Below are 26,187 nucleotides of genomic sequence, written 5' to 3' on the forward strand. Positions count from 1 at the left end.
GGAATATTTGTTTTTTATATTTGATTCTGAGTTTCCCCTCTGTTATGTGGGTCATATACATGCAGCCAAGAGTTTGACGTGAAAGGAAACAGCAGCATGAAATTATGTTTGTGTTGCTTTTACAATCTGCTGGTCCATTTCTCCCATTAAGACTGATGTCAGTCCATTGCAGAAGACCATTTCCAACATTCTTCAAGTTTTCAGATGCTAACCTGAAAGTATGAGATAGGAACCCTTTTTTTGCCCTTTTCTGTAACATAATAAGTCAGAGTGATGAGAGACTGAGGCCTTAAGGTGTGTTAGAGGTCCAGTTCGGAGGATTTAGGGGGATCTATTGGCAGGTTTCATTCATGTATAATCACCTACATATAAGGATGGCATGGCAGAGTCTGCCATCTTGCATGTACAGCGACCCAGAACGGACAAACCGAACACTAGCTCCAGAGAGCGCCTTTCCCAGTTAAAGCGTCCACAGTCGGGGAGGCAACCTCACCGCTAGATGCCGCTAAATCACACTGGACCTTTAAATTCGACTTGTCAAACTTTGGCCTGTGAATTTGCACCGTTGGCCAAGCTGTGCTTCACCGTTCGCTCTTTTTCTTCTGCTCCTCAGAAGAGGAAAGGCTGTTTTATTGCTGGGCAATAAAAGTATGGTATGTTTGCTTTGCAGACAGACAGGAGTCAGAGGTGCAAATACATCTTTTAAACTGTGTGACCCAAGCTTTATTTTCACTCTTCAGCAACCATTTTATGGAGCAAAATGCTGTGCAAAGGGGAATAAAATGCCAGAACAGTGCAGAGAAAATAGTCTCCAGGATGTGTTGACTGACCTGCGCTGGCTAGCAAGTTAGCAGTTAGCTCACCAGCTACAGTCGTTCCCCAAGCAGCCCTGCAATAGACACCAAGCTCCAAGAAACAAATATTTCACAAACACACACAGTTTCGCTTTCTGGCATGACCAGGCCGAAGTCACTTATAGCAAAATTATGACGTGTCTCTTAATATTGGGCGTCCACTCTATCATGAGCCCGTGCATCAAGCTACTGTGAAAAAGGGGGGGGGGGGGGGTGTTAACACCAAAATATAGTAGAGATTTAAGCATAGTATTATGACCAAATGAGGGGATGGGGGAGTGTGGGGGCGTCAGTCTGGCCTACAAAGAGAAGATAAGCCCAAGCTGGTAACCCCATTTCCCTTCCATCTGTTGGTAGCAGTTGTAGAGCATGGCTGCACTCACCAGGACCTGGCAACCCATCCCCCAAGCCCTCTTTCTCTGGCTGACTGCACAGCTGTGTTGCGTTTGGATTAGGCCAAGAATAAAACAGGAAGTAGAAATTAAACAAAAGCTTAAACACACACAGAGAGAAACACACACACACACACACACACACACACACACTCACTCACACACAGGCAGTGTAAGTTACCAAAGAGTCGGCGGCAGCGCGAGTGACAGCCTGTGGAAAAAGCGCACACACCCACACGTGTAGACCATCGCGCTCGCACACAAATATACTACAGCATGAACAAAGTCATACTCTGCCTCCCACAGACTCACATAAGCCCAGGCAGGACCACAGGCGTATCATTTCTGTGTGCCCACACTCAGGCTCACACATATGGTCTTTTTACATGCTAAGTGCCTCTCTGCCTCTCCTCCCCTCTTCATGGTGGTCTGCTGTGGCGGCTGATGAGGAAAACTAGCAAACACGCGCAATCTTGGGGCATGCCAGTGTAATGATGCTAACATGGGAGTATTTTGGTTACGGGATGACACACAAACATTATATTCATAACACAAACAACTATGAATGAGATAAAAGACGGCGTCCGTGAGCTGCTCTCTCATGCGAGCTGGCTCAGCGGCACTGAGATGCAGACACACTTCATTTCTCGCAGATTCTTTGAATTAATCCACTGCAGTGAAGCCGGAATCACATCCAGTCATTGTTTTTGTGCTTTTATGCAAGGACGTCATGAGCAAACAATCCAAAAAAAGTACAAGTGGAGTGAAACCCATAAGGATGTAAACGAGAACACACAAAGTCTCGCTCGCCTTGCAAAAACATCTTAGCTCTTAAAAAGTGTCATTGCTTTCTCTGCTGTGGACATGCTCCAACTTTCTGCAAACGCACCGAAATAGCCCAGCGATAGCGCACAGGAAGTACGTTGAACGAGGAAGAGGAATCGGGAGGAAGGAGAAGGGAGATGTTTGGAAACGCGTCGCTGTGCGCGCAGTTTGTTTAGCTGGCAAGGTGCATTTGATGGAAATCCATTAAAGTGCTTCTCGTCATGGCTTGGACCAAGTCTTAATGAATATACGGTAAATGTTTTCAGATGTTATTTTTACTGTCAGGACCTGAGTCACCTAATGAGTCACACGAGCTCTGCCTCTCTGCGTCTGTGTGTGTGTGTGTGTGTGAGTTTTTGTTGACATGGATTTGCCAGCATGCTTGTCAGTCTGCGTGTGTTTATGTGCGTCCTCATGAATAAGAGAAGCACATGGAAACACTTACTGTACTGCTGTCGCCACTGACCCCTCCCCTTCCTCCTCCTCCTCCTCCACACACACACTTATTCCCTCTATGTGATCAATGAAGAGCACATGTTTGTCTATTGAACTGAATAACAGTCAACATGCTTGAGGCGAAAAACATGGACAGAAGCATATCAGCTTTATCACAGGGCTCTGCATGCATACATCCAGCCAACACACATTTCTACAACAGGAACTTGTGGTTTTCTTGGCTTTCTGTGATACTGATGTGTTACTGCTGCAGGACTTTTATATAGATGAATTTGTGTGCATGTGAAAATGTGTGTGCGTAGACTTTACTTTGACAGCCTCTGTTCTCTACCTGACTTTTACCCTGAAATCTTAGAGCGGGCGTAATCCTTCCCCCAAGCCTGTCCCTCGCTCTCTTCCCTCTCTCCATCTAGTGTCATCAGGAGGGTAATATGAGGCATATGGCTGCTGATGACAGTCCCTAATCCTCACGCTGATGACTGATAGTTACCCGCGCACTCCTCATCCCCATCTCGTCCTTATATACCAAGAACAAGGGAGAGAGACGCAGGCGTGTCGGCTGATACTCTTTGCTCAGCCTCGGCGTCCCTCCACTCTCTCCCAGCTGAGAGTCATTATCTGAAATGACTGATGTGAGAACGGCTGATGGACAAGACCGATATTAGTGTTTGTGCTGGAGAGTGAAAGTTAGAAATGGTGCTGCAGACTTTCAGAGCGTCAGAGAACAGAGATTGCTTCAGGGCCTTTGCAGTTCATGAGATGCATCAAAAAAAAAAAAAAAAAAGGCATATACTGTACATCTTGAGAGCATGTGGAGGATAAAGTAAGATGCGCTTGAGTTCTGGTGGTTTTAAAAGGGTTGGTGTTTTCAGTTGATCACCTTCAGCAAATGATGCATCCGGAAATCAGTCTGCAGTGTTTAGGTCTTCCAGTGGCTTTAAGTCGAGCGTACGAGTGAATTTTTGGAAGTTTCACAAGAAGTGCCCAAGTTTTTTACGCTTGGATGAGGTTGAAAAGTGAGTGTATGGATAAAAGACAACGTGACAAAGAGTTCATTTGAGGACAAAGATCTCCTCCAGTGACATAAATGCCAGATTTCCATCATGTTTTCTGCCTGGTTCACCACTGTTTGAGGTTTGACCATCATTGTCTTATAATGGTGATGGGATGCAAACACACATTAATCCAAATTTTCTTATGCGGAATCTCTAGACATTTTGCTAAAACTTGCTCTAAATTTGACTGGAAACGTGAGTTGCATAACATTTCCTGAACAGCGGCCACTCTGGCCACAAGTGGCAATTACAAGATGATGGTTCATTGAACAGCATATTAATAAGTGTGAATAACTATTCATAGTACAAGTAGAGGAAAGTCATATAATTGTCAGTCATAAAATCAGCAAACTGACTCAGTTACAGGAGAATATCTATGTAGCATTAGCTAACATTTGCTCTCATAAGCTCGTGGTCATACCAGACCAATTAAGACTGCAGCAGCAAAACCCCCGAGCGTCCCGAATTGAGCAACAGAGGTTTTATTGCTCGTGAGTTCAACTTTTCATTTGTAAGAGGAAGAATGTGTTAATTATTTTCTCTAACGTTACATAGTCTCGCTGTTAAGATTGTGACAGTGATGTACGCCACACACCAAGGCCGTTTCCACAGATATGATGCAAAAAGGAGGAATTGCAGGCATGACTGTCTTCTTCTTCTCTTTCTTCTTCTTCTTCTGCGCTGGTCTTTTCATTCATCATTCATCCATATGGTGTTTAGTTTACATACCATCCATTTGTTGAAACCTCCACATACACACATCAGGAGCAGTTTGGAGTGTCTTGCTTAAGGGCACTTAAAGGAATAGTTCAATTATGAGAAACACTCTTATTCATTCTATTGCTGGGAACCAGATGACAAGCTCATATCATTAGCTTAGCCAAAATGTTGTCTCCTGTTCATTAATCCACACAAAAGGGTTCAAATGGAACAGTTTTACAGGCATGGAGCCATGTTTGCTGTTTCCCCCTGTGTCCAGTCTTTGTGCTAAGCTAAGCTAACAAGCATATTACCCAAAATGTCAAACTATTCCTCTGTACATGTGGACAGGAGGAGAAAAGGTTTAAACCACCCAGCAATGGTTGACCCACTGCAACGCACGAGGTACAGATGCTCAGATTGCACGTCAGTTTCCTTCTAGATGAGACTATTGGAGCTCGTTTTTCAGAATATTTTGTGTAAACCAAAAGGTCTGTTTTTCTAATCTGTTTCACAGCATGGTATGCATAACTTCTTGTCTACAAATGTTTATAGGTAGAGCTATTTTCACCATACTGGAGATGCAGTATGCAATGGAAATTTCTGGTATGTGTATGCACATACTTACAAACAAGTGACACACTTTCTGGAGGCCTAGTGGATGTCAGTCACGGGAGTGGGTAAGCATGGTCCATCCTCTCATTTAGAGCCTGCCAGTCAGCCAGCCACTCAACCAGCCCTGGAACCAGCCAGCCAGAGCTTTTTAAAGGGCCTGTGATTTGACAGAATCCCGTGGGGGAGACGGGGTGGGGGGGGGTGGGGGATTAGGATTAGCAGCTGTTTCCTCTCAAACACTGGAGAAGATACGCTATAGCTACACCACGCTGATGGCAAATTAATAGATGAATAGAACATGCGTGCGTCGACTCAGATAATGTGCTAAAGCTCCCCGTTTCATAAATAGCGAGGAAGGTGTCCTTTTCTTGAACCCGGCTCTGAGGATCTCTTGTCACACACACGTACTGAGTAGCAGGGAGGGAGGCAAAGGCATATTGCGGCCGTGAGAAAGGTTTAAAACATCATCACTTTAATCTGGGAGCACAAAGCCAGCTACAGATTATGCTTCTGCCTCTCAAGCGATTCTGCTGCAGATCCGGTTTAGATGACCCCCGCTAACACCCTCAGAGACAGGGGCTTTTAACCCCAAACAAACACTGATAGCAGGCAGCCATCAAGTGAGAACACACAGAGAGCACACACACACACACACGCATGCATGCACACGGATATTATATCCACATCCATGGCAGGCGCAGCGATTGTACCCACACACAGCATCCAAAAACACATACATCAGGGCACACACACACACACACACACACACACACATGGGGAGGACACCCATAGCACATGCTCACAGCCGTAGACAATGACAGATAAACACACAGGCTTATGTCGGTTCCACTCGCATCCATTTCAGGCTATTAAGCAAGACACGAAAAGCCCAAACTGTTGCGTAGCTAACAGGTTTTGAGGTAAAAATGACACATCAGCTGGTGTGAAGAGACAGCACACAATGCGGCCATCCCCGAGACTGTCACAGAGACCACCTCAAGTGAGGATGACACTGCTGTGGTGCTGTCAAGAGTCAGGGCGAAATAAAGGGCGCAAATGCACGTGTGATGTATCTCAAGGTTTTCATCAGGATCACAGAGAAAGGTTCAGATGCCAGAGTCCTCTGCTGCTGACCTTGTGGGCCCGTGTTACCTGTATTAAAGGAGCTGAGGCGTCCTGATGTAGCACAGAAGATTTTTGCTCACTCTCTTTTAAACCAGAGCACCAACCACACAATTAGCTCCCTGTGAGTTAATCACTAGTTTTCTCTATCGCTTATAAAAACCTCAGAGGGCCACACTGACTGCAGAAAGAACTCAATTCTATCCCTGTCTGGCATTTCCTGCATATCTGTCCAAATATTGAATGAATTCAGCTCGCAGGATTGACATACTCTGGATAATTCACAATATTTTCTTTAAAAGAAAAGAAGCCAGCTCATTTATATTTAACTGGGATCATGCATTATTTAAAGCTATCTACATTGAACTAAAAGTTAACCTTTGCTGAAGAGAGACAGACGCAGAACAAACGGAAATGGAAAGAGGGAGAAAGCGAGATACAGGAGAGAAAAAGGATATAAAAGAGGAGCGAATTCGGCAGCGGTTCGCCACAATACACTTGAGACCTGAGGGATGAGTCAGAGAGGAGATGGCCATGTCAAAGAAAATTGAGAAAGCAAAAGACAAAAGAAGGAAGGGGGGTTTTCGAGCACAAGTAGCACTGTGTTTGAACTCAGCCCCTTCTAACATCATATCTCAGTTGGCCTCTTCAGCTCACTAAAGCTCATGGAAAAGCCATTCTCTGGTGTGACAGAGCTGTGTGTTTTGTTTTGGTTTTTTTGGGCCAAATTTTGCCCAACACTTCAATGAGAGCCTCAAACTAATTGGTCTCACCCCCACTCCACTTTAGCCATTTGTGTCTTTACGCAGAGCAGATCTGGCAGAATTTTTTACACACTTTACAACTGCAGAGCTTAACCACTCAAACCGCATGGAAAATGTCCCCACACCCTTAAATAACGGTTGTGTGTGTGTGTGTGTGTGTGTGTGTGTGTGTGTGTGTGTGTGTGTGTGTGTGTGTGTGTGTGTAAGAGAGAGAGCGAAAGAGGTAAAGAGAGAGTGAGAGCACACCCTGACGTTTCCTGTCTCCAAATAAAGACTGATGGCTTGTGTGTCCATGTGTGCACAAATACAGTACGTGTGTATGTGTGTGTGTGTGTGTGTGTGTGTGTGTGTGTGTGTGTGTGTGTGTGTGTGTGTGTGTGTGTGTGTGTGTGTGTGTGTGTGTGTGTGCGCGCACGCGCGCTTGGATGCCACGTTCTCATCTGTGCGCAACACTATTTATTTTCAAGGGCGCATTTTCATTTTTTGACATCTCACACATGACATTAAAACCTGCTATCGGCTCCTGTCGTTGACATATTTAAATAAATGTCAGTGCACTCACATACATCGACACACACCACCTGTGACCGGCTGGATGGGGTGATGTTTCTGCGCGAGCTCCGGTACAAGTCAGATAAACCAGGACAAGAGGACACACTTTAAAGCTGCCGTGCGTCTATTCTGCAACCCTCAAAGCCAGATTCGATCAGATTTAATAAATAATGATAAAAAAAAAATAGCAGCACATGCAGACGGGAGGTGCACAGCATGGGCTCTTATCTGTGTGATGTCTCATGTGTCCTGTCGCAATGGCTGAGACGTAAACACACCATTTGTGTGTCACAATAAACCCGACATCATGTTCTTTCTGAATGATTTCAACCATGACAGAGACTTCCATCAGATAGACAGTGACAAAGTGCTGAGGTTTCATGTCTGTTCACTTCCTCTGTGATTTCTAGAGAGAGAGAGAGAGAGAGAGAGAGAGAGAGAGAGAGAGAGAGAGAGAGAGAGAGTGTGTGCGCACATATATGTGTGTATGTGCGAGATAGAGAGAGTGAGAGAGACGGACCCTATCTGTACTTGAACACTCAACACTACCACAAATAAGTGAGTGTGATTCATCACTTCCTTCCTATTAAGCACGAACTATGCAAGAGCAGAGGGTGTCAACCAAACGCGACGGTTCACAGCACCAGGCTCTCCACCCGTGCGCACACATGCGCTGCACGTACAGCATGTGGGCGTGTATGCGTGTGTTTGCCGCCACACACCTGCGCGTCGACTTCATATGCAAAATGCTTACTTTCACCTGCTACGAAGAGCATACAGCAGGTTGCAAGTCACCTTGATCGTTTCGGCATCGATACGTGTGAAGCTTGTGTGCATGTGTGCGTGCAGTGTGTGTCCTGTGTGAGAGAGGGCCTCCAAAAAGTTCTGCTTTCGACCTCTGGTGCCATCTGCCAGTGACAGGGCAGAAATGCAAATCAGAAGCAGTCAGATAATACACCACGCTCGCTCCCTCCATTAGAGCAGCCTACAGAAATAAACTAGGTCAGACAGACCAGCAGCCAGCTGTGTGTGTGTGTGTGTGTGTGTGTGTGCGTGTGTAATAAGGCACATGCGCCTCTCTTTGTGTGGGGAGACAGCTATACATGTGTGTGTGGGGGATGGGTTTCGAGTTAGTGCTGAGGGTTCATAATATCCTCACTTGTGATGCTGCACGCTGAACAGTCACAAGTAACATATAGACAAACAGCGGCTCATCCAGTCAGCACTCCCTCAAAGATCTCAGACAGAGGAGGCACTTCTAGGCTGTGTGACAGGCCAAAGGAGCTGGGTGACAAATAAAGGCTCTTATCTGAGGCTGAAATTAGCCACAGCCAGAGCGCAACTGATAGGGAGCGTATTAAACTCTCGAAAACGAACCACCCGGGAGGGTGATGCAACGCAGAGGCAACGCTGGCGTAATGCAGACAGATGCGTCCTCCTCTCTCATATCCCTGCGACGCCTCTGAATTATGAATGAGGCCCCGTGCACCTTTTCAATGCAAAAGGCTTTTTTTCCTCTTCATGCTCACAATGTACTGTTTGTTTTCATTAATGCCTCACGCTCAAACGCAGCCTCCCATCGCCATTGTTGGTTGTGCTAAAAATCTTAAATGAAGGTGCACAAAGTGTTCCAGGGGTGTAATTAAATCCCCTTTGTCTGAGGACAGTCAAGCAGTGCAAAGCAGATGACATATAGGTGCTGATCTGAGACAAATAGATTGCTTGGTGTTGCATTTGAGGAGCCAAACTGATTTAGGCTTTACAGGACACAGCAGCTTTTTGGCAAATATAGTATTTGATCGACTGGTTTAAAGCTTCACTTCTATCCTCCTTTACTTGTTTGCAAGCTGATGCTGCAGCGCAGTTTGTAAGTTTGTATTATTTCAAAAATTCATGCAAACCTGTCACAGGAGTTTATGTACAGAGAGGACTTTGTATGTCTTTGTGCTTTCATAGATACAGCAAAGCCTATCGCTAGTTTCAAATGTGCTATTGTCAGAAAATGAATCTAAATCCCAAACAGGCTTCCTTTACTCATTCTATGTGATAAACATGGAGCAATATGAGCTGAATAATAAATGACTGCATGCCTTTCAGAATCGTTTCAAACGTGGGCCTTCTATTTATAGACGCTCAAACATTTCCTTCTCCAGCTAACTTTCTCTGTTTTCTTTCTTCCTCCAACTGATTTCAGGCACAGATTGTAAATTCGGTCACAAGGGAGGGTCAATGATTCTCATTTCCTGCAGTTTGGTCCTCTTTAACCAAATGACTCTCCACTCCCTGAATTCTCTGAAGTTCCTCTGAGATATCTGCAGCCGTTTGTGTGTCTGTACTGTTGGTATGTATGAATCTGTGTGTGCTCACACACCAGCTCATAATGTGCATGTGTGCAGTGTGGCGTGTGTCTGTAGGCATGTGAGCGTGATGCATGAAGTTGGACGAAAAGGTGACATGAGATGAAAAGGTTAATATTTTCCAAGCTGGTGGGTGGAAGGTGCTTTTTATGTTCATGACTGTGTGTGTGTGTGTGTGTGTGTGTGTGTGTGTGTGTGTGTGTGTGTGTGTGAAGGAGAGAGAGAGAGAGTCTGATCACACATTTATGTGTGTTTTCTGTGTGGGTGAATGAGAAACATTCCATGTAAAAGTGGACTCATGCACTGAAGTGAATGCTCTATGAGATTTATTGGTTGGTTATTATGTTGTATTAAAATAGGCTGTAACTGTAAATACATTACTTCAACTGCTTCAACCTTTAATTCATTACTTTTAGCAAAACCATTTAGCAGCGTTGGTCTCTTTAGTCAAAAAAATGAATTTATTACTCATTACTTTAAAAAAAAGTTTCAGTTATTCCATAAATCCTTAATATTTCCAGCCACTGAATATCGGCGTTTCCATCTTCCAAGCTAGCTTGCTCCTTGATGACGTGCAGTTGATTCATTACATTTATCAAACCGCTTCATAGTGCATCCATTGCTTTTAGTTACTGTAACTATTTCAACATTTATTCCATGACTTTAATTGAACCCAGTCATCACTCTTAACTTCTCTGTTCGCTTTCTGACTGTGTTCGCACATGCTCAATCGCAACACGTGGTGTTCAGGTGTTACAGTTGACTTAATGTGCGGATATGTATTTTCTAAAACAAATGGTCATTTGCATTTTTTTTCAAATGAATTATGTCTCTCATCCTGACAACTGCAGACATAGGCCACGCCTTGGGTAAGTACCCGTGGTTGGGAATTTCTGATGCAGATCACTGCTACAGTTTACATGAGGTTTAGAGACACCCTGAGGACTAAAGATATTAATGAATAAATATTCTGCTCTCGGAAACAAGAGAAGGGTTGTCCTACAGGTCGGAATGGGAAAACGTCCTTTCGTGTAATGGTCTAGACAAAGGACGAATGACTGGAGTGGGCCCGCTCTGAGGACAGAGAGGACAGGTAAAGGACAGGACAGGCAGGGCTGGAACCAGTTTGACCTGGCCTACAGGCTCAGCTCAGCTCAGCCTCCCACTGCTGCTCTGTTTTGATGAAGTCTCTAACCGGATTTTTTCCAATATCAACAGTCCCAATAAATCCATCTCTATGGGATATTCAACCGTCGTTATTCTTGTCCTTCCTCTGTGCTGGAGAAAAGTGCTCGGCACAGTTTGGAACAAGGCATCCAATCTGCGCTCCTCTCCATTGTCTTCCCCACCAGACAGCCCAGTGAATGAACACTCTCGGCCAAATCCCCCTTCCATGTGCAGACACTTTCTTGCCCACAGATACGCTCGGCTCTAATTAGGCAGACCGCTGGATGTGTTGTGGGGGGAAATCTCTCAGCACAGACATATCGTCGAGTGGCAGCTTTACAGATTTACGTCTTTTTATCTAGTTCGTGTGCGTGTGTGTAAGCTGGTGCTGAGGGGGAGAAAGGCAGTGAGATATTGTGGTTGTTTTTGACGATTCAGTGATGAACACAATGCTTACTTCTTAATGTATGGCACTCAAAGAACGGAGTGTGTGGACGTGTGTGTCCCTGCTGCAACATGCTGCACGGCCTCGCACGGCCCTGTCGCTCATGCACTTACAGAGTGTACAGAAGGCTTCGCGTCTACAGAACTTGCTGAGCATTCCCCTGAGACCTGCGTCATCAGTACAGAGGTTATTTCCTGTAGTTGAAGAGCAGCATGACTCTCTTCCTGTTCTGTGTGTGAAGAAGCATCAGGTTTGTCCCCATCCAGTCCCCATGTCTTCTATACTGGACACAAGGCAGAAAAGCAGTTAGCAATAGATGCCTTTGCCTCGCATTAGTTATTTCCTCTTTTGCTCTTAATGCATTCGAGATATCCAGAATAAAGATACCCCTGCCTGAATTATCATCCCCCCAATACCATGGTTTCAGCATTTGAATATGAGCTCAGAATACCAAAACTGAATCTTGTCAGTGTGGTTCTTTTTAAGGTGAATACTTCAAATATTCACTTCAAGACAGAAAAAGTGAAAACTGTCACGGTGGTTATGTTTAAATGTCAAAGTCACAGCAGTATAGCTACTCTGAATTGAAAGAGCAAAGCCGATCCCTTTGGAAATACAGTTTTCATATTCACTCTCAGTGCATTCATGGATTATGATTTCTACCTGTAGGCCTAAAAGCTCTGGCTCTATAAAAAAAAGTGCTACAGCTCAAGTTAAAGAGGAAGCTCAACCTCAAGGAATAAATAAGGAATATGAAGAACTCCCCCGCAACATGCATTCAATTTTAATTTAACAAATACATAGTGTACTTTAAGGGAAAAACCTGTTGCTTTGCTTGTTGATTTTGGTTTTGAGTTAACACTGTTGTGACCCATTTTCTAAAAACAGACTATAGTTAACGACATCTGAAACGCATGACAATGCAGTACAGCATTAATGACAGAGGCAGCGACAACCTCTGAAGTGTCCTCTCTTTCTGGTGCTTCTTTTACCGAAAGAGAAGAGCTGTTACCTACTGCTTCCCCGACTCATCTCCTCCCTCTTCTTCTGTGTCTCCAGGGAGGCTTTGCAACACGGTCCCTTCCAGCAGCTTCCTCCGAACAACAAAACATTGTTTTATTCTATTTTATTTTTCCTCCCCTCCATCTCAGTGGAGCTATTACTCTGCCTTATTCTGCATATGACCTGGGGGCGATGGGAGGCGGAACACATTGGCCGTGGATGATAATGTCTTTCCACACAGCTGAAATCTATGAGCTTTGCACTTCTCTGGATGTGGTTTTGCAGCCATTTGGTTTTGTTGCAGCACAGCAGAAAGGAGGAGAGGTGTGCTTTCATTTTGGCCTATTGGTAACAGTTTTATATGCTATTATTATTACACTATATCGTAAGGATTATTCCACACATAACAGAGGGTGAGCTGCCAGAATGAATGCATCTCTGCCAAAAAGACCATGTTCAACTGATTCACTTATTTATCCTCAGAGCTAGCAGCTGAGGGGGAGGCTCACCTGGTTTACTTGCCACAGTTGAATTGTGTGAATGTCCTTATATTACCGTTCTTAAAGAGATTTTTTTTTTCTCTTCTCATACATATTAAGCCATCTTGTAAAGAGTCACCTCTGTTGGTAAAAAATAATAATGATACTTGCTTTTTCAGGTTTGGATATGCATTACATGTTAGCTGTTTCAACTAGGGATGCATGGAAATAGTTCCATGTAGCGGCTCTGCGAAGCTATACTGCGTTGCTCTGAGCTAAATGCTAATGCCTGCATGCTGATGTGCTCACAATGTGAACAAATGGTGTTTAGCAGGTATAAAGCTTACCGTGTTCACTATCTTTACCATGTTTTCATTTTAACACTTTCTATTTAGCACAAAACACATCATACACACTCACACACATAATGCACATAATGGCACAGGAATCTGTATCTGCATCTGTTCATAAACTTACAAAGAAATAAAATTGGCCTGATAATGGCACTAGCTGAAAAGTTAAGGGATAACCAAAGTGATTTCAGTTTCTCCTTAATATGTGTTTTTTTTTTTTTTTTTTTTTTTTTTTTTAGCAAAACCTGTTTGAGAAAGAGCGCATGTGTGTGTTCATTTTGCTCTCTAAGTGGGCCAAATGAGCAGGCAGCAGACTGGTGCAAATCCGACACTGGGACTCACTGGGACTACAAAGGGCTGAAATTTGGTACACTTGCAAAAACAACCAAATCCCACAGGAGTTCTCCTTGAAAGTTAAGTTTTTATTCCCCAGCCAAATACTCTTGTCTTCACTTTTGTTCAAAGATGAATATGTTGTTAACGACACTTGGCAGAGATCAAACAAATATGGTGCTGTTTTCGGTGTGGGGTGGGGGTGAGGCACACATTCATTTGTTAATGGGACAGACAGAAAGGCCTATAACACATTAAGAGCTTCAGTAATTCACTCTGGAAGAACTTTATAAATGAAAGACCCACTATGTTGATATAGACGAGCAGCTAATTTCTTTCTACAGAACTTTCTTTTCTACAGTCGGCATCAGGGTGGCACCTATCCAGATGTGCAGTACTTCGCTTGTCTGCATCACCTTTGCTTTATTTTTATATGATTGATTTCCTGTTCGGGAGCAGAAAAGGACAGATATGAGTCAGTAGCTGGTTGAAAATGTAGTAATTTAAGCTTCACTTTCACAAAGCACCTCACAACTGGCTGTAACTCCAAAAGCATGGATGCTGCTAGTGCTATTAAATTACAGCCATGATTAAAAGGAATGCATTACAAACATAATTTAACCAGGAGGGCTTGAGCTAAATGGTTGTTGGGGGTAGTTTTAGTCATGTACTTTCTGCTGTGGATGGCATTTATCAGATGCAATCAACAGTGCTCTGACAGGTCAAGGAGGAACAAACCCATCTTCACTCCCAGCGGCCATCACTCTCAACAAAGAACAATATCACCTCCTAGTGGCATAATTTGAGTTTTGCATGTATTATGGATGGCATCTGCAAACTATAGAAATGTTACTTCTTTATTAATCTTCTTATATGACTAATTGAATTAATAAAATGCAGTTTAATATTTAGAGAATTCTTATTTCTGTCCAATTTATTGATTATTTTGTGGCTTCTTGTTTCCATAAATGGGCTGAAATAAGGTTTGACAGCCCGCTTAACCAGAGCCACAGCTACCACTGAGGTAACTGAGGTCATGTGTTTCAGCAACATTGTTTGCAATTAGAAACTTTCATGTGGTGGGTGTTTTATAAGCTAATTGCAGTGCTTTTAACCTTGACTGGGCCAATCAAACAGGCTAATAAAAATCAAAAATGAATTCAAAAAATAAAAAGACTTCAGCAATTATATTCCTAGCAGCATAGAGAGGGCTTTGGAGTACCATTTAGACCTTCATGCTGGGAAATAAATGTAGAAGTACAAAGTACAAATGAACAGAAAAAATCCCTGCGTTTGACAGAGAGGTGGTGGGATGTGGGGGACTTTCTCAGTGTTTCCCAGGTACTGCCCGAGAGGCAGAGAATAAGTTAATGAGGGGGGGTTCACACAGTAACTGTATTAGTCATGAAGAGAAACATAGGCTACCATCTTGTCAACTCTAACAGTACAAAAATATACAGAACTGTATTTTTATACAGTACAAGTTTATGTACAGTCTATATTGGTAGCTACACATATTGAGTGCTGCTTAATGGCGACTGTAACTTAGAAAACAATTAAGAAGAAGAAGAAGAAGAAGAAGAAGAAGAAGAAGAAGAAGAAGAAGAAAAAAAACCAAACCCATATGTTCGCGCCTGCGCAGTCGGACCCTGTCTCAAGCATTTACGGTCAACGCCTCATTTCTCTTGAAGAAAGTGTCAAGGAACATGGCAGACGGTACCAACAAGTCGCCCGTGTGGTTTACCATCATCGTTTTGTTCTCCCACCGCGTCTCAGTGTAAGGGAATTAAACAGCCCACATACATGAAGTTTATAGTGTTAAATGCTGTATCGTGACATGACGTTAGGCGTGGTGTTAAGTCTGTTTAGCTGACTGTGCTTCTGTCTGGGAGAAGGGTTAATATCGTTTAACGGTGGATCCATAACTGGAGATCACCTGTAAAGTAATTAGTAAAAGATTGGGTTGCTGTTAATCGCTACTGAAGACTGCAGGTTGGGGGGGTGGTTGGGCTCGGATAAGTTTCCGAGGCAAAAAGGTCGATGGGTCACATAATTCGCCATAAACACTTGAGTCCAAACTTCTTTGTAAAATTTAACCGTTAGGAAAATAAGCAAACGAGGACAACATGGCGCCATGTTTTAAACGTTATATTCAGGCACTTCTTTAAGCTAGTACTTTTGGTACTAGCTTACTTTTGGTAGGTTTATTGTGAAGTGAAACTTACTTTCACTTTCATTTTGGGGGTGGGGGGTGGGGGGGGTGATGTCATTCTTTCAAAATAAAAGTATGGATTTCTTTGCGAAGTAAGTGATCAAAATTATTATCCTGCTTTTTTATGATCTAACTGTAAAGTATCAGTGTCATTTTGTAAATATAAACTGCTGCTTTGCTGCTTAAATCGAATTGTATATTCTTGACTGATTGAGTAAGAGAATGGATCGAGCTCCAATAACTTTTTAAAAGGTCGCAGTCAACATATGCATGAATGTCCCCTCCATCTTTTTGCATCTCTGACACACTGCTGAAATATCCTTTGATATTTTATGCATTTTTGTTGGAGTTAGGTAGGTTTTGTAGATGAATTTGAAATTGGCTTCCTTAATTTTATTACTTGTAAATGGGAAATGAATTCTTTCACAGATATTTAGCCAGGCGTTGTCTTCTGATGTTCTCCCTAACTCCTTCTCCCATATCTTCTTTAACAATTGGAAGGAAGATTGACCTTCTCTTGTCAGAATATTATAAAATTTGCTAATCTTTCCTTTTATTGTGTCTGAGGATAAGAAAGTGTCCTCCAGGTCAGATAACCCAAGCCGTAATTTTTTTTCCCCCAATGAGAGCATTTGTAACGCCCCAAATTTGTAAATATTTAAAGAAGTGTTTATTGGAGATATTGTATTCCAATCTTAGATCAATAAAAGATTTTAACTGCATGTTCCAATTTAACAAATCTTTAAATTGTATTATACCAGAGTTTGTCCATTGACATGTATTAACCAATGTGATTTGAGTGTTTAAGTCTGAAAAATCGGAGCGTGTATGGAGGTACAAGAAGTGATTCTGTCCAAGTTTGCAGGGTATTGATTACAGAGAAGCATTTGTCCATATTTCACCTTCGTTTTCTGGTGTCTTGCCACCGCCAGGGTTGTTTCTTCTTCCCAGTGTGTAGACGGAAACTACAGCCATGCAGGGAGGGACTGTTGTCTGTGTGCTGCTGGTAAGATGCTGCATGAGACTGTGAAAAGCAATATGCATACCTGAATAACATGTGCATAATGTGTTGTTTAATGTTTCACCTGACCTTTGCACCCGTGTTCAAGGCTGCATTATGCAAGCATGATATTATTTTGAGGTGGGTAATGACAACTTTCACACTGTTGGACACAGGCCTATCAGGCAAAAGCTCCTGCAGATGTCAACATTCAGTGTTAGTTATTGATTAACTCAAATTGTCTGTTATGTCAGAAATGAAGACTTCTTAAAATATGTTTGCGTGTGGCTGTCCATGTGGGTGAGCATATCACAGACTGGCTCAGATTGATTCAGTTATTTTCCTCTGTCTCTTGTGTGTCCGTGCTGTAGGCCAGCGTCTGGTGGAGCACTGCAGTACGAACCTAAATTATGGAAAATGCGATCCCTGTGATCCAGATAAGTACAGCAGTCACCCTACTAGCGAGATGTCCTGCGAACCCTGCACATCCTGCGCTCAAATCAGTAAGAAAACCAAGTAAAATCAAAAACTAAACGTGTTAAAAATTCCAAAAAACAAGGTTTTGGTGCAATAAAGCATTTTCACAGCAGACATTTTGACTTGGTGTTAGTATAAACTTCATTCCAGCATGAACAGTACAAGCACACTGAAGCTGAAGCAGCTAAATGGAATTCAGCCACCAGTAATTTTCTTATTTCCACCTGCACCATTCCTACTGTGACATGTCAGAATCGGGAGGATACCATGCTGCCTAATATAGGCAGCCTTTAAGATTAGATAAGCTACACATACTTGAGTATACATTATAAAGTATTATTTTCTAGTAGAGCTTATGTAGTGATGGGGCAATCTAATAGATTGCATCAGTATCTCTGGTAGGGCTGCAGCAGACAACTATTTTCATTATTATTATCTATTGTCTTTTTTTTTTTTTTTAAATATATATATAGTAAATTCTAGTAATCTGATACAACCACCATATTAAAGATTATGCTTCTCGAAATGAAGATTGTACCACAAGCAGTGTGAAGGTTTGCGAGTTCCACTAATGTAAGTTGTGTGGTTTTACTATTATTTTAGTGAATCTAGAGGAGGATGAACCCTGTACCGCCGCCCAGGACAGGAAGTGTCGTTGTAAAAAGGATCACTTTTGCGGCAGTACCACAGAAATTTGTAGACTGTGCTATCCTTGTAAGCAGTAAGTTCCGCTCCTTCAAATATTTAGAAACTAGAAAATGTATGTACAACTTTAAATGTATTGATTTGTCCTCATAGACCACCAGAAGAATAAAAAAAGATAAAAATGTCAGTTTTGCTGTCATAATTGAGTTTGTCACTCATACTGGCTTTTCTTTTGGTTCAAGATGTGGAGCTGAGGGCATCAAAGTACCCTGTGCAGGCCACAATGACACAGTCTGCAATGACAAAATTGAAGGTATGGTTTAGTTTAGCATGGCTGCATTTGAATTAAGTCGTTAACAGAAATTGTTTTGTTTGTAATAAAATTGTAATGTCCATATCTGTCCAGGAGGGAAAATAGCCGGCGCAGTTGTTGGAGTAATTGCATTAATTGCTGTAGTAGGAGTGGCTGTGTTTTTTTGGAAAAAGAGTGAGTATTTGTATCACTGTAAGTACTGTGACCAGCTGGGGGCACTAGAGTTTCCCCAGTAAAATAGCACAGTAACAATAATACAGTACATTTGGTTCTGTTATCATTCAGTTCAATGAACATTCCGATTTGATTGCTGCTTTTGCATCTTTTTGATAATTTGTTTGTGTATCTTGTTTTTTAATAATATCTCTCATAAGAGAAGAGACAACAGACACCAGACAAGCTGCCAAATGGAAATGAAGCTGATGTGGTAAGTTATCCTCCAGTGTGATCGCTTTCAGTTTGTTTATAAGGCTCTGACCCAGCTGTTGGATGTTTGTAGCGCTGTTCACAGTTTGAATTAACCTCTTTTGTCACACTTGCACACGTGCATGTATGATAAATGCTTTTGTATCTCTTCTCAAATGACATAGCTGCCCCTTTCTGTTGGAGGTACAGGTTAGTTGTTCGAAACCGCTTGTTTTCTTGCTAGTGTGCTTGCTCTGTGTCAGTACTGTCATACATACACCAGTCACAAGTTTGGACATTGTACATTAGTTCTGAAGACATCAAAATATCAATGTTGACATTGTCAGAGACAAAAAAATCACATAGTCTGATTCTTAGGTGGTGACACTGTTGTCGATTTATTCAAAACTCAAAACACACCTCTCCAGCATGGCTACCAGTGTGCAAAGCTGTCATCAATGGGAAACGTGTCTGTTCTGAGGAGTCTAAAGAATAAAACGTTTTGCTTTGTTTACTTGCTTACCATATAATTGCATATATATTTATTCATTTTATGGTTTTGATAGATAAGAAGGTGTGTCCTTTGACTGGTGCTGTGTTTGTAAAGCTTGTGTAAACAGTGTTATCACTGTGGAGTCGTAAATCTTCTATTAACATTCGTTCTACTTGTGCTTCTCAGGAGATGCAGCATCTTAAAGGTAAGAAACTGATGCAGTAGTCAAGCTTATCACTGTTTCTCTATATTATGAGCTTCTCCGATGACATAGCCGATCGATTGGTGATCAGTCTGAACTGGCATTTCATTTAGCCGATTTCTGTCTTGGAGGGTTATATTTTATTTAGGTTCGTGCTAACCAATCACTAGTGAGTGACATACACTGCCAAGATATTTTTGCAGTAACAGTAACAAGGAACAGTTGTACATGTCTTCTACATGTTTTGCCATTTTTGTGGCAATTTTCCTGATTCTATTTGCCATGAGTGTAGTTATTTTTGCGGGACAGGAAGATGATGTCCCTTTTCTTAAACGTCCTCATTTCTCCTGTCTTTCACTTTCACAGTGGATCTCCAGCCTCACCTATCTGACATTGCACGCGTGATTGGATGGAAAGACATGAAGGATGTAGCAGTGCGCAGCAGGATGCGAAACACTGATATTGAAGCCTGTAAACTGGACCACCCCAGTGACAGTCAGGAGCAGACATTCCAGCTCCTCAGGGAGTGGACGGAGAGTCAGGGCATGAACGCAGGGATAACCCTGATCCAAAGCCTGAGAAACGGTGGCAAAATTCGCAAAGCTGAGGAGGTGGAGGATATATTGTCCCGTGGCAGTTAGATGAAATCTTTCTGCTTGAATGTGTCTGTTGTGCACTTTTTAAAATATTTACAGTACTGTATTATTTTAAAGAAAACAAGCTATCAGTTGAGATGTTTACATGATAGGATTGAATTGTAAATATTGACGTAAGATTTTTGCAGAAGCGGAGTTTAAGGTTAGATTTTTCGAGCACGGCTGGGATCTGCAGAGGTGTTACAGGTGAATGACGTGAGGATTCACAACTATCTGCTTCTCAGCTTATTAGATAATGGATTGACATTTCCTGCCATGCATTGCTTGCTCTGAGGCATGCTTCCTTTCCAGTGCTGAGAATTCATGCTGTCTCTTTAGAAAGTCTGTGTGTCATTATGAGTGATGAACAACAGCATTGAGCCTCAATAAATGTACTGTTAGTCAAAGTGTCACATGGATTTTGGTTCCTTATATGTTGTGAAATTGTGACGCGCCAAGATTTGATCATCTAATGCTGATGGGTACAATGTTTTGTAGTTCAGCTGTTCCTAATCTTCAACCTAGAATACTCCTTAAGTGTTTTAATGGACCTACATCCACATTACTCTCAAATCTCTTGACATTTCTTCTGGACGCTACAGGTAAACTTACTCAAAAGCTGCTGTCTGTTGGCTGCTCACCCCTTACAACTTGTGATAGTCTTTGATTTTTCTGGAAGAAAGCATGAAATTAGATACAAAATTACCTTTAAATTAGCTTCAAAATCCACTAGCCTCATTTACCCTGAATAGCTAAACTTTTTAAAGGCCTTTGGCCGTCTTTAGCACCCAAAATGCTAAGTATTGTTCATTTATCACTTATGACTGGCAGACTGCATCAGCCTTAAACCTGCTACATAAACACCTATTCGGGATTTTTGAATAATTATCAACCCGTCTCTAACTTTAGGACTGACTGACTTTGGGCTCACACAATTAGCTAATGGTTAAAATCATCCCATCCAAAAATGTGACATAAACACCAGCTTGATCAAGCCACAGTAACCTGACAGCTGTGTGATTCCTCAAAGTTTAACAGTCAAGAATCTTGGTTTTAGGTTTGAGTCTACCCTCTCCTTTGATCAGCACATTCAAGAAGATCGCCTTTTTCCACTGAATCAGGTCTTCTCATGCAGAGACCCTAATTCATGTCTTTGTTTCATCCAGACTTGGTGACTGTAACGTCTGTCTGTCTGGGCCGAGTGCTCGTACACAGTACACCAATTGTAGCTTCACTTCATTGGCTCCCTGTTCAAGTCAGATCAGACTTGTGCTTCTCGTGACTCATAAAATTGTTGGCTCTCCCCTTTATATGTGTCTGATTTCATTATATCTTCTGTTGCATCCTGTCAGAATACAGGTCAGAGTTAAGAAGAAGTCAGCTGGCTCCAGAGCCTTTTATCTGACATAACCTCCCTGCTGACTAAGATTAAGATCCTTCCTTTATTAATCACCCACACAACACAACATGCATATGCTATTCAGTGCACACAACAACATTACATGCACATGCCATGCTTTGGTGAAATTGCTTCCTCTGCATTTAACCCATTTCGGTCAGTCCTTCCTCCGCGACAGACCAGGAGCGGTGGGCTGCCAGCTGACGGCGGCGCCCGGGGACCGAGTTCCTTTTTGTCACCGTTGGTCAGGTGGTGATCTTCTTGCATGTTTTTAGTAGGGGATTTAGGATACCCTAGGTGAACACGAGTAGAACGTAAACTCCACACAGAAAGGCCCCCTCTTTCCTCAAGCAGCAGGCACCAAAGGCATGGTGGAGGACACGCCCGGGACCTTCTAGCTCTGAGGCAACAGTGTTACCAAAAATTCATCTTTTCACCCCAACTTTAAATCTTCGATATCTCAGGCCTTGCACCTGATACCACCATCCTTGCAGTGGGTCAGTCAGTCTCAGTCTCAATGAATATCTTCACCTGAGTGCTCAGCCTTTCCCTTTTCTCCTTAGTTTGCAAGCTATCAGGTCTCTCTGTCCTTCTGTATGTTTGTTTTTCTCACTTATCTATGTGAATGGCCTGCTGCCTCTTCTATGTTAGTGTGGCTTGTCCTCTGTCCAGGTCTCCAAGGTGGAGAGGAGGTCAGGTGCCTCAGGTCTCACCTATTTGACAACATCTGTTGCTCAACCATCTGGATCCATCCATTGGCAATTTGGGTGGAAAAAGTATTTAAACGATTAAACAGAAACAGTTGTTGGTGATTAATTTCCTGTTGATCAAATAATCAATGCAGCTCTACACTGAAGAATAGAACATAATTGTTGATGAGGAGTTGATGACTGGCTGAAACAGGAACCCTCTTCCAGTTATCGCCGCCACAGTGTTATCATGTGGACCTTCCCTTTTCCTTTTCACAGTGGTTTAGTTGCTCAATCAAAGTTCCACATTCTGGAAATTCTGATGAAGTGGATATATAGACATTGGTAGTTGCCTTCCAGAGAAACTCATCTAAATGTCTGTGGTTGAATATTAACCATAAATCAAAAAAGAAAAAAAGAAAAATCATAAATTGAACTTAACATTGAAAGGATTTGTAGAGATAGAAACTTTAAGAGAATGTGTAATAAAGAAAATGAGGTTATACAAGACAAGATTTTAACCAACAGAGAGGGGACACTTTGGAAAATGCAGACTTCAAAGGGCTTCTTGAAGGTTCAGACTAGATTTTAAGGCCTAGGTTAGAATTAGGTTTAGGTTAGGGTAAGGGTTAGGCTAGACATTTAGTTGTGATGGTTAAGGTTACGGTAAGGGGCTTGGGAATGCATTATGCCCATGAGGGTCCTGACAAGGATTGTGTGTGTGTGCAAGTTTTTTAAATAGGAATGACATTTAATCTTTCTTATTCTTATCCAGTAAATCCATGAGGAAGGAAGACCGTCATTTAGGCCAGTTATTTTGGGTCTGCTGATGTGCTTGTCTGCTTTCATTTCTCATCATTCAGCCCAAGATTGCGACAGTGGCACCAGTGTGCTCAGATTCACTTTTAACATCAGGTAGTGTTGGTTTGTTTGCAATCAGACAACCAGACACAGTTTTCTAAATGAGCCTTCTTGTTGAGAGATCACTTTCATATCAGACACATCAGTGTTTTTATTTCTACAGCAACTCCACACCATCACCTGTGCAATCTCAATTCTGTTTTTGCATATATTTCTCATTATCAAAGACCACAACAATAAGATATGTATTTGGAATAGTTAAATGCATATTATGGATGGAGAATAGCCGAGAAGATGTAGAAGGAGAAACAAATAGGATGGTGGAGGGGTAAGGGGGAAAAGGGTGAGGGGATCAGGGGAGAAATGCAGATCATGGATGGATACAATGATGGTACTGTCTCACAGGTTAACAATTGAAATTTTTTTCCACATATTATAATAATCATGAAGTTTTTAAAGTCTCTGTATTCCTTGACTTCCTCCATGTGTCTCCCCCTTCCAGTGTGCCAAAAAGCCTGTCCCAGTGTGAGAAGTATGGCGCGTAGTTCACTTTGAATTTGAGGTGGTGGAGGTCGTGATGCTGAGTTCCTCCATAGAGGCCGAAGGGTACCAGTCTATGTAGAGACCAGGGAAATTCATAGCCTGAGTGAGCCTCCACAGACAGATACATGTTAGTCACATAGAAGAGCATCTCTGTGAGTGGATGGCAAGCCAGGAGTGCAGGGTTCAGTGATGTGAAGAAGCTGAGGGTCAGCATCTCCCAGACACCTGTGCTTTCTGTCGTCAGGGAGAAGGTGGCCGTGTAGAAGTGGTGCTCCTTGTGGAAAAAATTGTAGAGCCAGGACACTTTGTGATGCACCAGATGCCATAAAAAGTACTGCATGTCGAACAGAAGGAGGCAGGCCAGTACATCCTTAACAACAGACAGCATCTCAGGTGCTAGAGGAGGAGAACACACAGGTCTGAAGTACCAGACCACAACAGACAGGGGGAAAATGAAAAAGACATGGTTGCGCAAGATGTTTCTCAAGCACCCCCAAGCCATCGTCCATGTCACCTTGCTTTGAGGCCGGATCTTGAAGCGGTGGACCAGGGTCAGTCTGGAACAGAGCAAATCCAGACAAATGTAAGGCAAGCAGCAGCTCAGGTGAACAGTCAGAGAGAATAAAACTGGGAAAAATGGAGATCTGAGAAGACTCTGGTGTCTTAGCCAGTCCCAAAGAATCTGCAGAGGGAGCCCCTCTGTGATGGTCTCGGAGTTTGTCATCGCCGCAGTGTGAGAAAGCTTCACTGAACAGACACATTTCTACTGAGCGAAGTGCTGCGATGTGACGCAAGGTGCTGACACAACATTTCCTGAGGAGTTTCATGTTGCAGACAAACAAAACTTGAAGGAGGTTTACAGCAACAGTTACACTTTATCACGTCTGTGCCACAAGGCTAGCAATATTTTCAGTGTTGATGCAGCGGTGTCTGTGAATGAATGAAACAATGTCAGTGTTTCATGGCTGCAAATCAGTGCATTTCTGCCTCCAAAGGTCATGTTTGATTATTGTTGCGGGTCATACCTGAGAAGCCCGTTTTAAGAAATGAGGTGTGGTCAACCTGTGCGTCCTCTGTATCCTGCTTCCTTTATTGTAGGTCTCAGGCCTGGAGCACCATCTTGTGGATGCAGAATATTTCTCTTTTCAATGAATAATTATGGAACTAGTGACACGATAAACACATAAAAAATGGATGATAATAAATGTCATTGCATCACTTGGCGTTTTGAGGTGTGTAATGTACATTTTTAACATTAGCTGAGAGAATCATGTCTACAGACAGTACTTTACTGCCAGCAAGGGTCTAAATCAGGAAGGCAGATCAAACAAGCAAACTAATGAATAAGGGTTAAGCAAAGAATCATGAGTTCTAGAAGATCAGGTAGGTAGGTTAGAGGTAACAAGGCTCTGGCAAACAGGTAACAAGGCGCAGGGTTCAGAAGTTCGAAAGGCAGGCCACAAAACCACAAACACAAGGTTGATGAGGCAGAATGTTGATGAGGGAATGAGGTGCAGGTGAGGAGAGGGGCAGGGGAGCTCAGGTGAGGCGTATGAGGCGATTGCAGGACAGATGGGAGAAAAGACAACAGTCTGAGGCCATCTGGTGGATGGAAGGATAACTGCAGTCAAATGCATGCGCATGGGGCAAGAGAGAGGTGACTTCAGGGAAGAACGGAGGAAGAATGAGCAAAAACAGGACAGAGGCAGACATTGTTACATTAATTGCATGAAAAATGATTTTAAAAACCATGCGTCCAGCTTCCACAATGGGAAGCTTTTCTGCTCGTTTGGATTAAATTCTTAATCTGAATAATAAATACAATAATGAAGTCGTGAATTAAAAGCATATTCATATAACATATTACATTATAATAGCCTACAGAGCCCAGTACACAGGAGCCTGCAGTAGGTTGTTATTCAGACTGATTTAAACTCTTTTTACAGCACTACTTTTACTATGTTTGTGATATTTGATGCTCCGAATCCCGGCTGTGGCTGCGCAGAGGAAGCTGGGCGGTGTCTCTGTGTTTGGGAGGAGCTCACAGTCAGGAAATGTGTAAGAAAGGCGCTGAGAAAGTGTTCCCTCGTTGTCTGCAGTGTCGCGAGGCTGTTTCCACCGCAACATGAGAACAGCTAGGGAAAGGTGGGTTTAGCAAGTTTTGTTTTTACTACTTATATCGTCTTAAATGTACTTCTCTTGACGAGTACATCGTGAACGCATGTAATCACGTTGCCCAAATTACGCTTGTTGCTCATATTTTCCGGGAAGTAAAGGTTTTAGTTGGTTGTGTTTGCTTAACACAGCATCGTTTGTTGGCTGCGCAGTTAAGTGACTCATCTGTCAGCACGTTTCCGTGATGCGCGCGGGACACTGTTTTGTTGCCAGGACAACTGAGGCGGTAATTTTCGTCCACAGTGACAGCGGCCATAGTGAGAGTTCCTCACTCAAAACATCCTGAGTTCACTGTGTGTGGGAGTGGTGGTGGGGAGACACCTGTTCCACTCATTTTAAAGTAGTTTCTTACATTTTAAAGCACTTTACTTGTATTTTTTCTCAGCCAAGTTAAAGTGTCAATACCACAAAATACTCTGTTAAGGAGTACAGTATAGGGGCCTAAAAGTCCTGTAATCAAAATCTCTTTCTCAACGTTAAAATGTAAAGTATTTTCACCAAATATAATTCAAATATCTATACTGTATATGTACTCAGTATGTAGAATGGAATGGTTGATTTCAGAATAACGTATTGGATTATAATTACTGATGCATGTTCATCACTTTAAATGCAGGTGTTAAACTTGTAGCTCAAGTAGATAAGTTATATAAAGTTAGTAGTGTTAG

General features: G+C 42.5%; 2 protein-coding genes across 2 annotated transcripts; one reads left to right on the forward strand and one right to left on the reverse strand.

Moving 5' to 3' along the window:
- The first annotated feature begins 15,155 nt into the window (after positions 1-15,155).
- On the forward strand, positions 15,156-19,887 carry fas (Fas cell surface death receptor). The gene is made up of 9 exons (XM_070977159.1): positions 15,156-15,247; positions 16,615-16,688; positions 17,054-17,185; positions 17,763-17,880; positions 18,047-18,126; positions 18,208-18,291; positions 18,492-18,544; positions 19,202-19,220; positions 19,584-19,887. Exons 1-9 carry the CDS (start codon positions 15,177-15,179, stop codon positions 19,856-19,858), a joined length of 906 nt encoding a protein of 301 aa, XP_070833260.1. The 5' UTR covers positions 15,156-15,176; the 3' UTR covers positions 19,859-19,887.
- A 3,356-nt stretch (positions 19,888-23,243) lies between these two features.
- LOC139341531 (cholesterol 25-hydroxylase-like protein) lies at positions 23,244-24,068 on the reverse strand. The gene has a single exon (XM_070978085.1). The coding sequence runs from the start codon at positions 24,066-24,068 to the stop codon at positions 23,244-23,246; it is 825 nt and encodes a 274-aa protein (XP_070834186.1).
- Positions 24,069-26,187: the final 2,119 nt, after the last annotated feature.

The sequence above is a fragment of the Chaetodon trifascialis genome, chromosome 13 (assembly GCF_039877785.1).
Source record: "Chaetodon trifascialis isolate fChaTrf1 chromosome 13, fChaTrf1.hap1, whole genome shotgun sequence".
Taxonomy (NCBI): Eukaryota; Metazoa; Chordata; class Actinopteri; order Chaetodontiformes; family Chaetodontidae; genus Chaetodon; species Chaetodon trifascialis.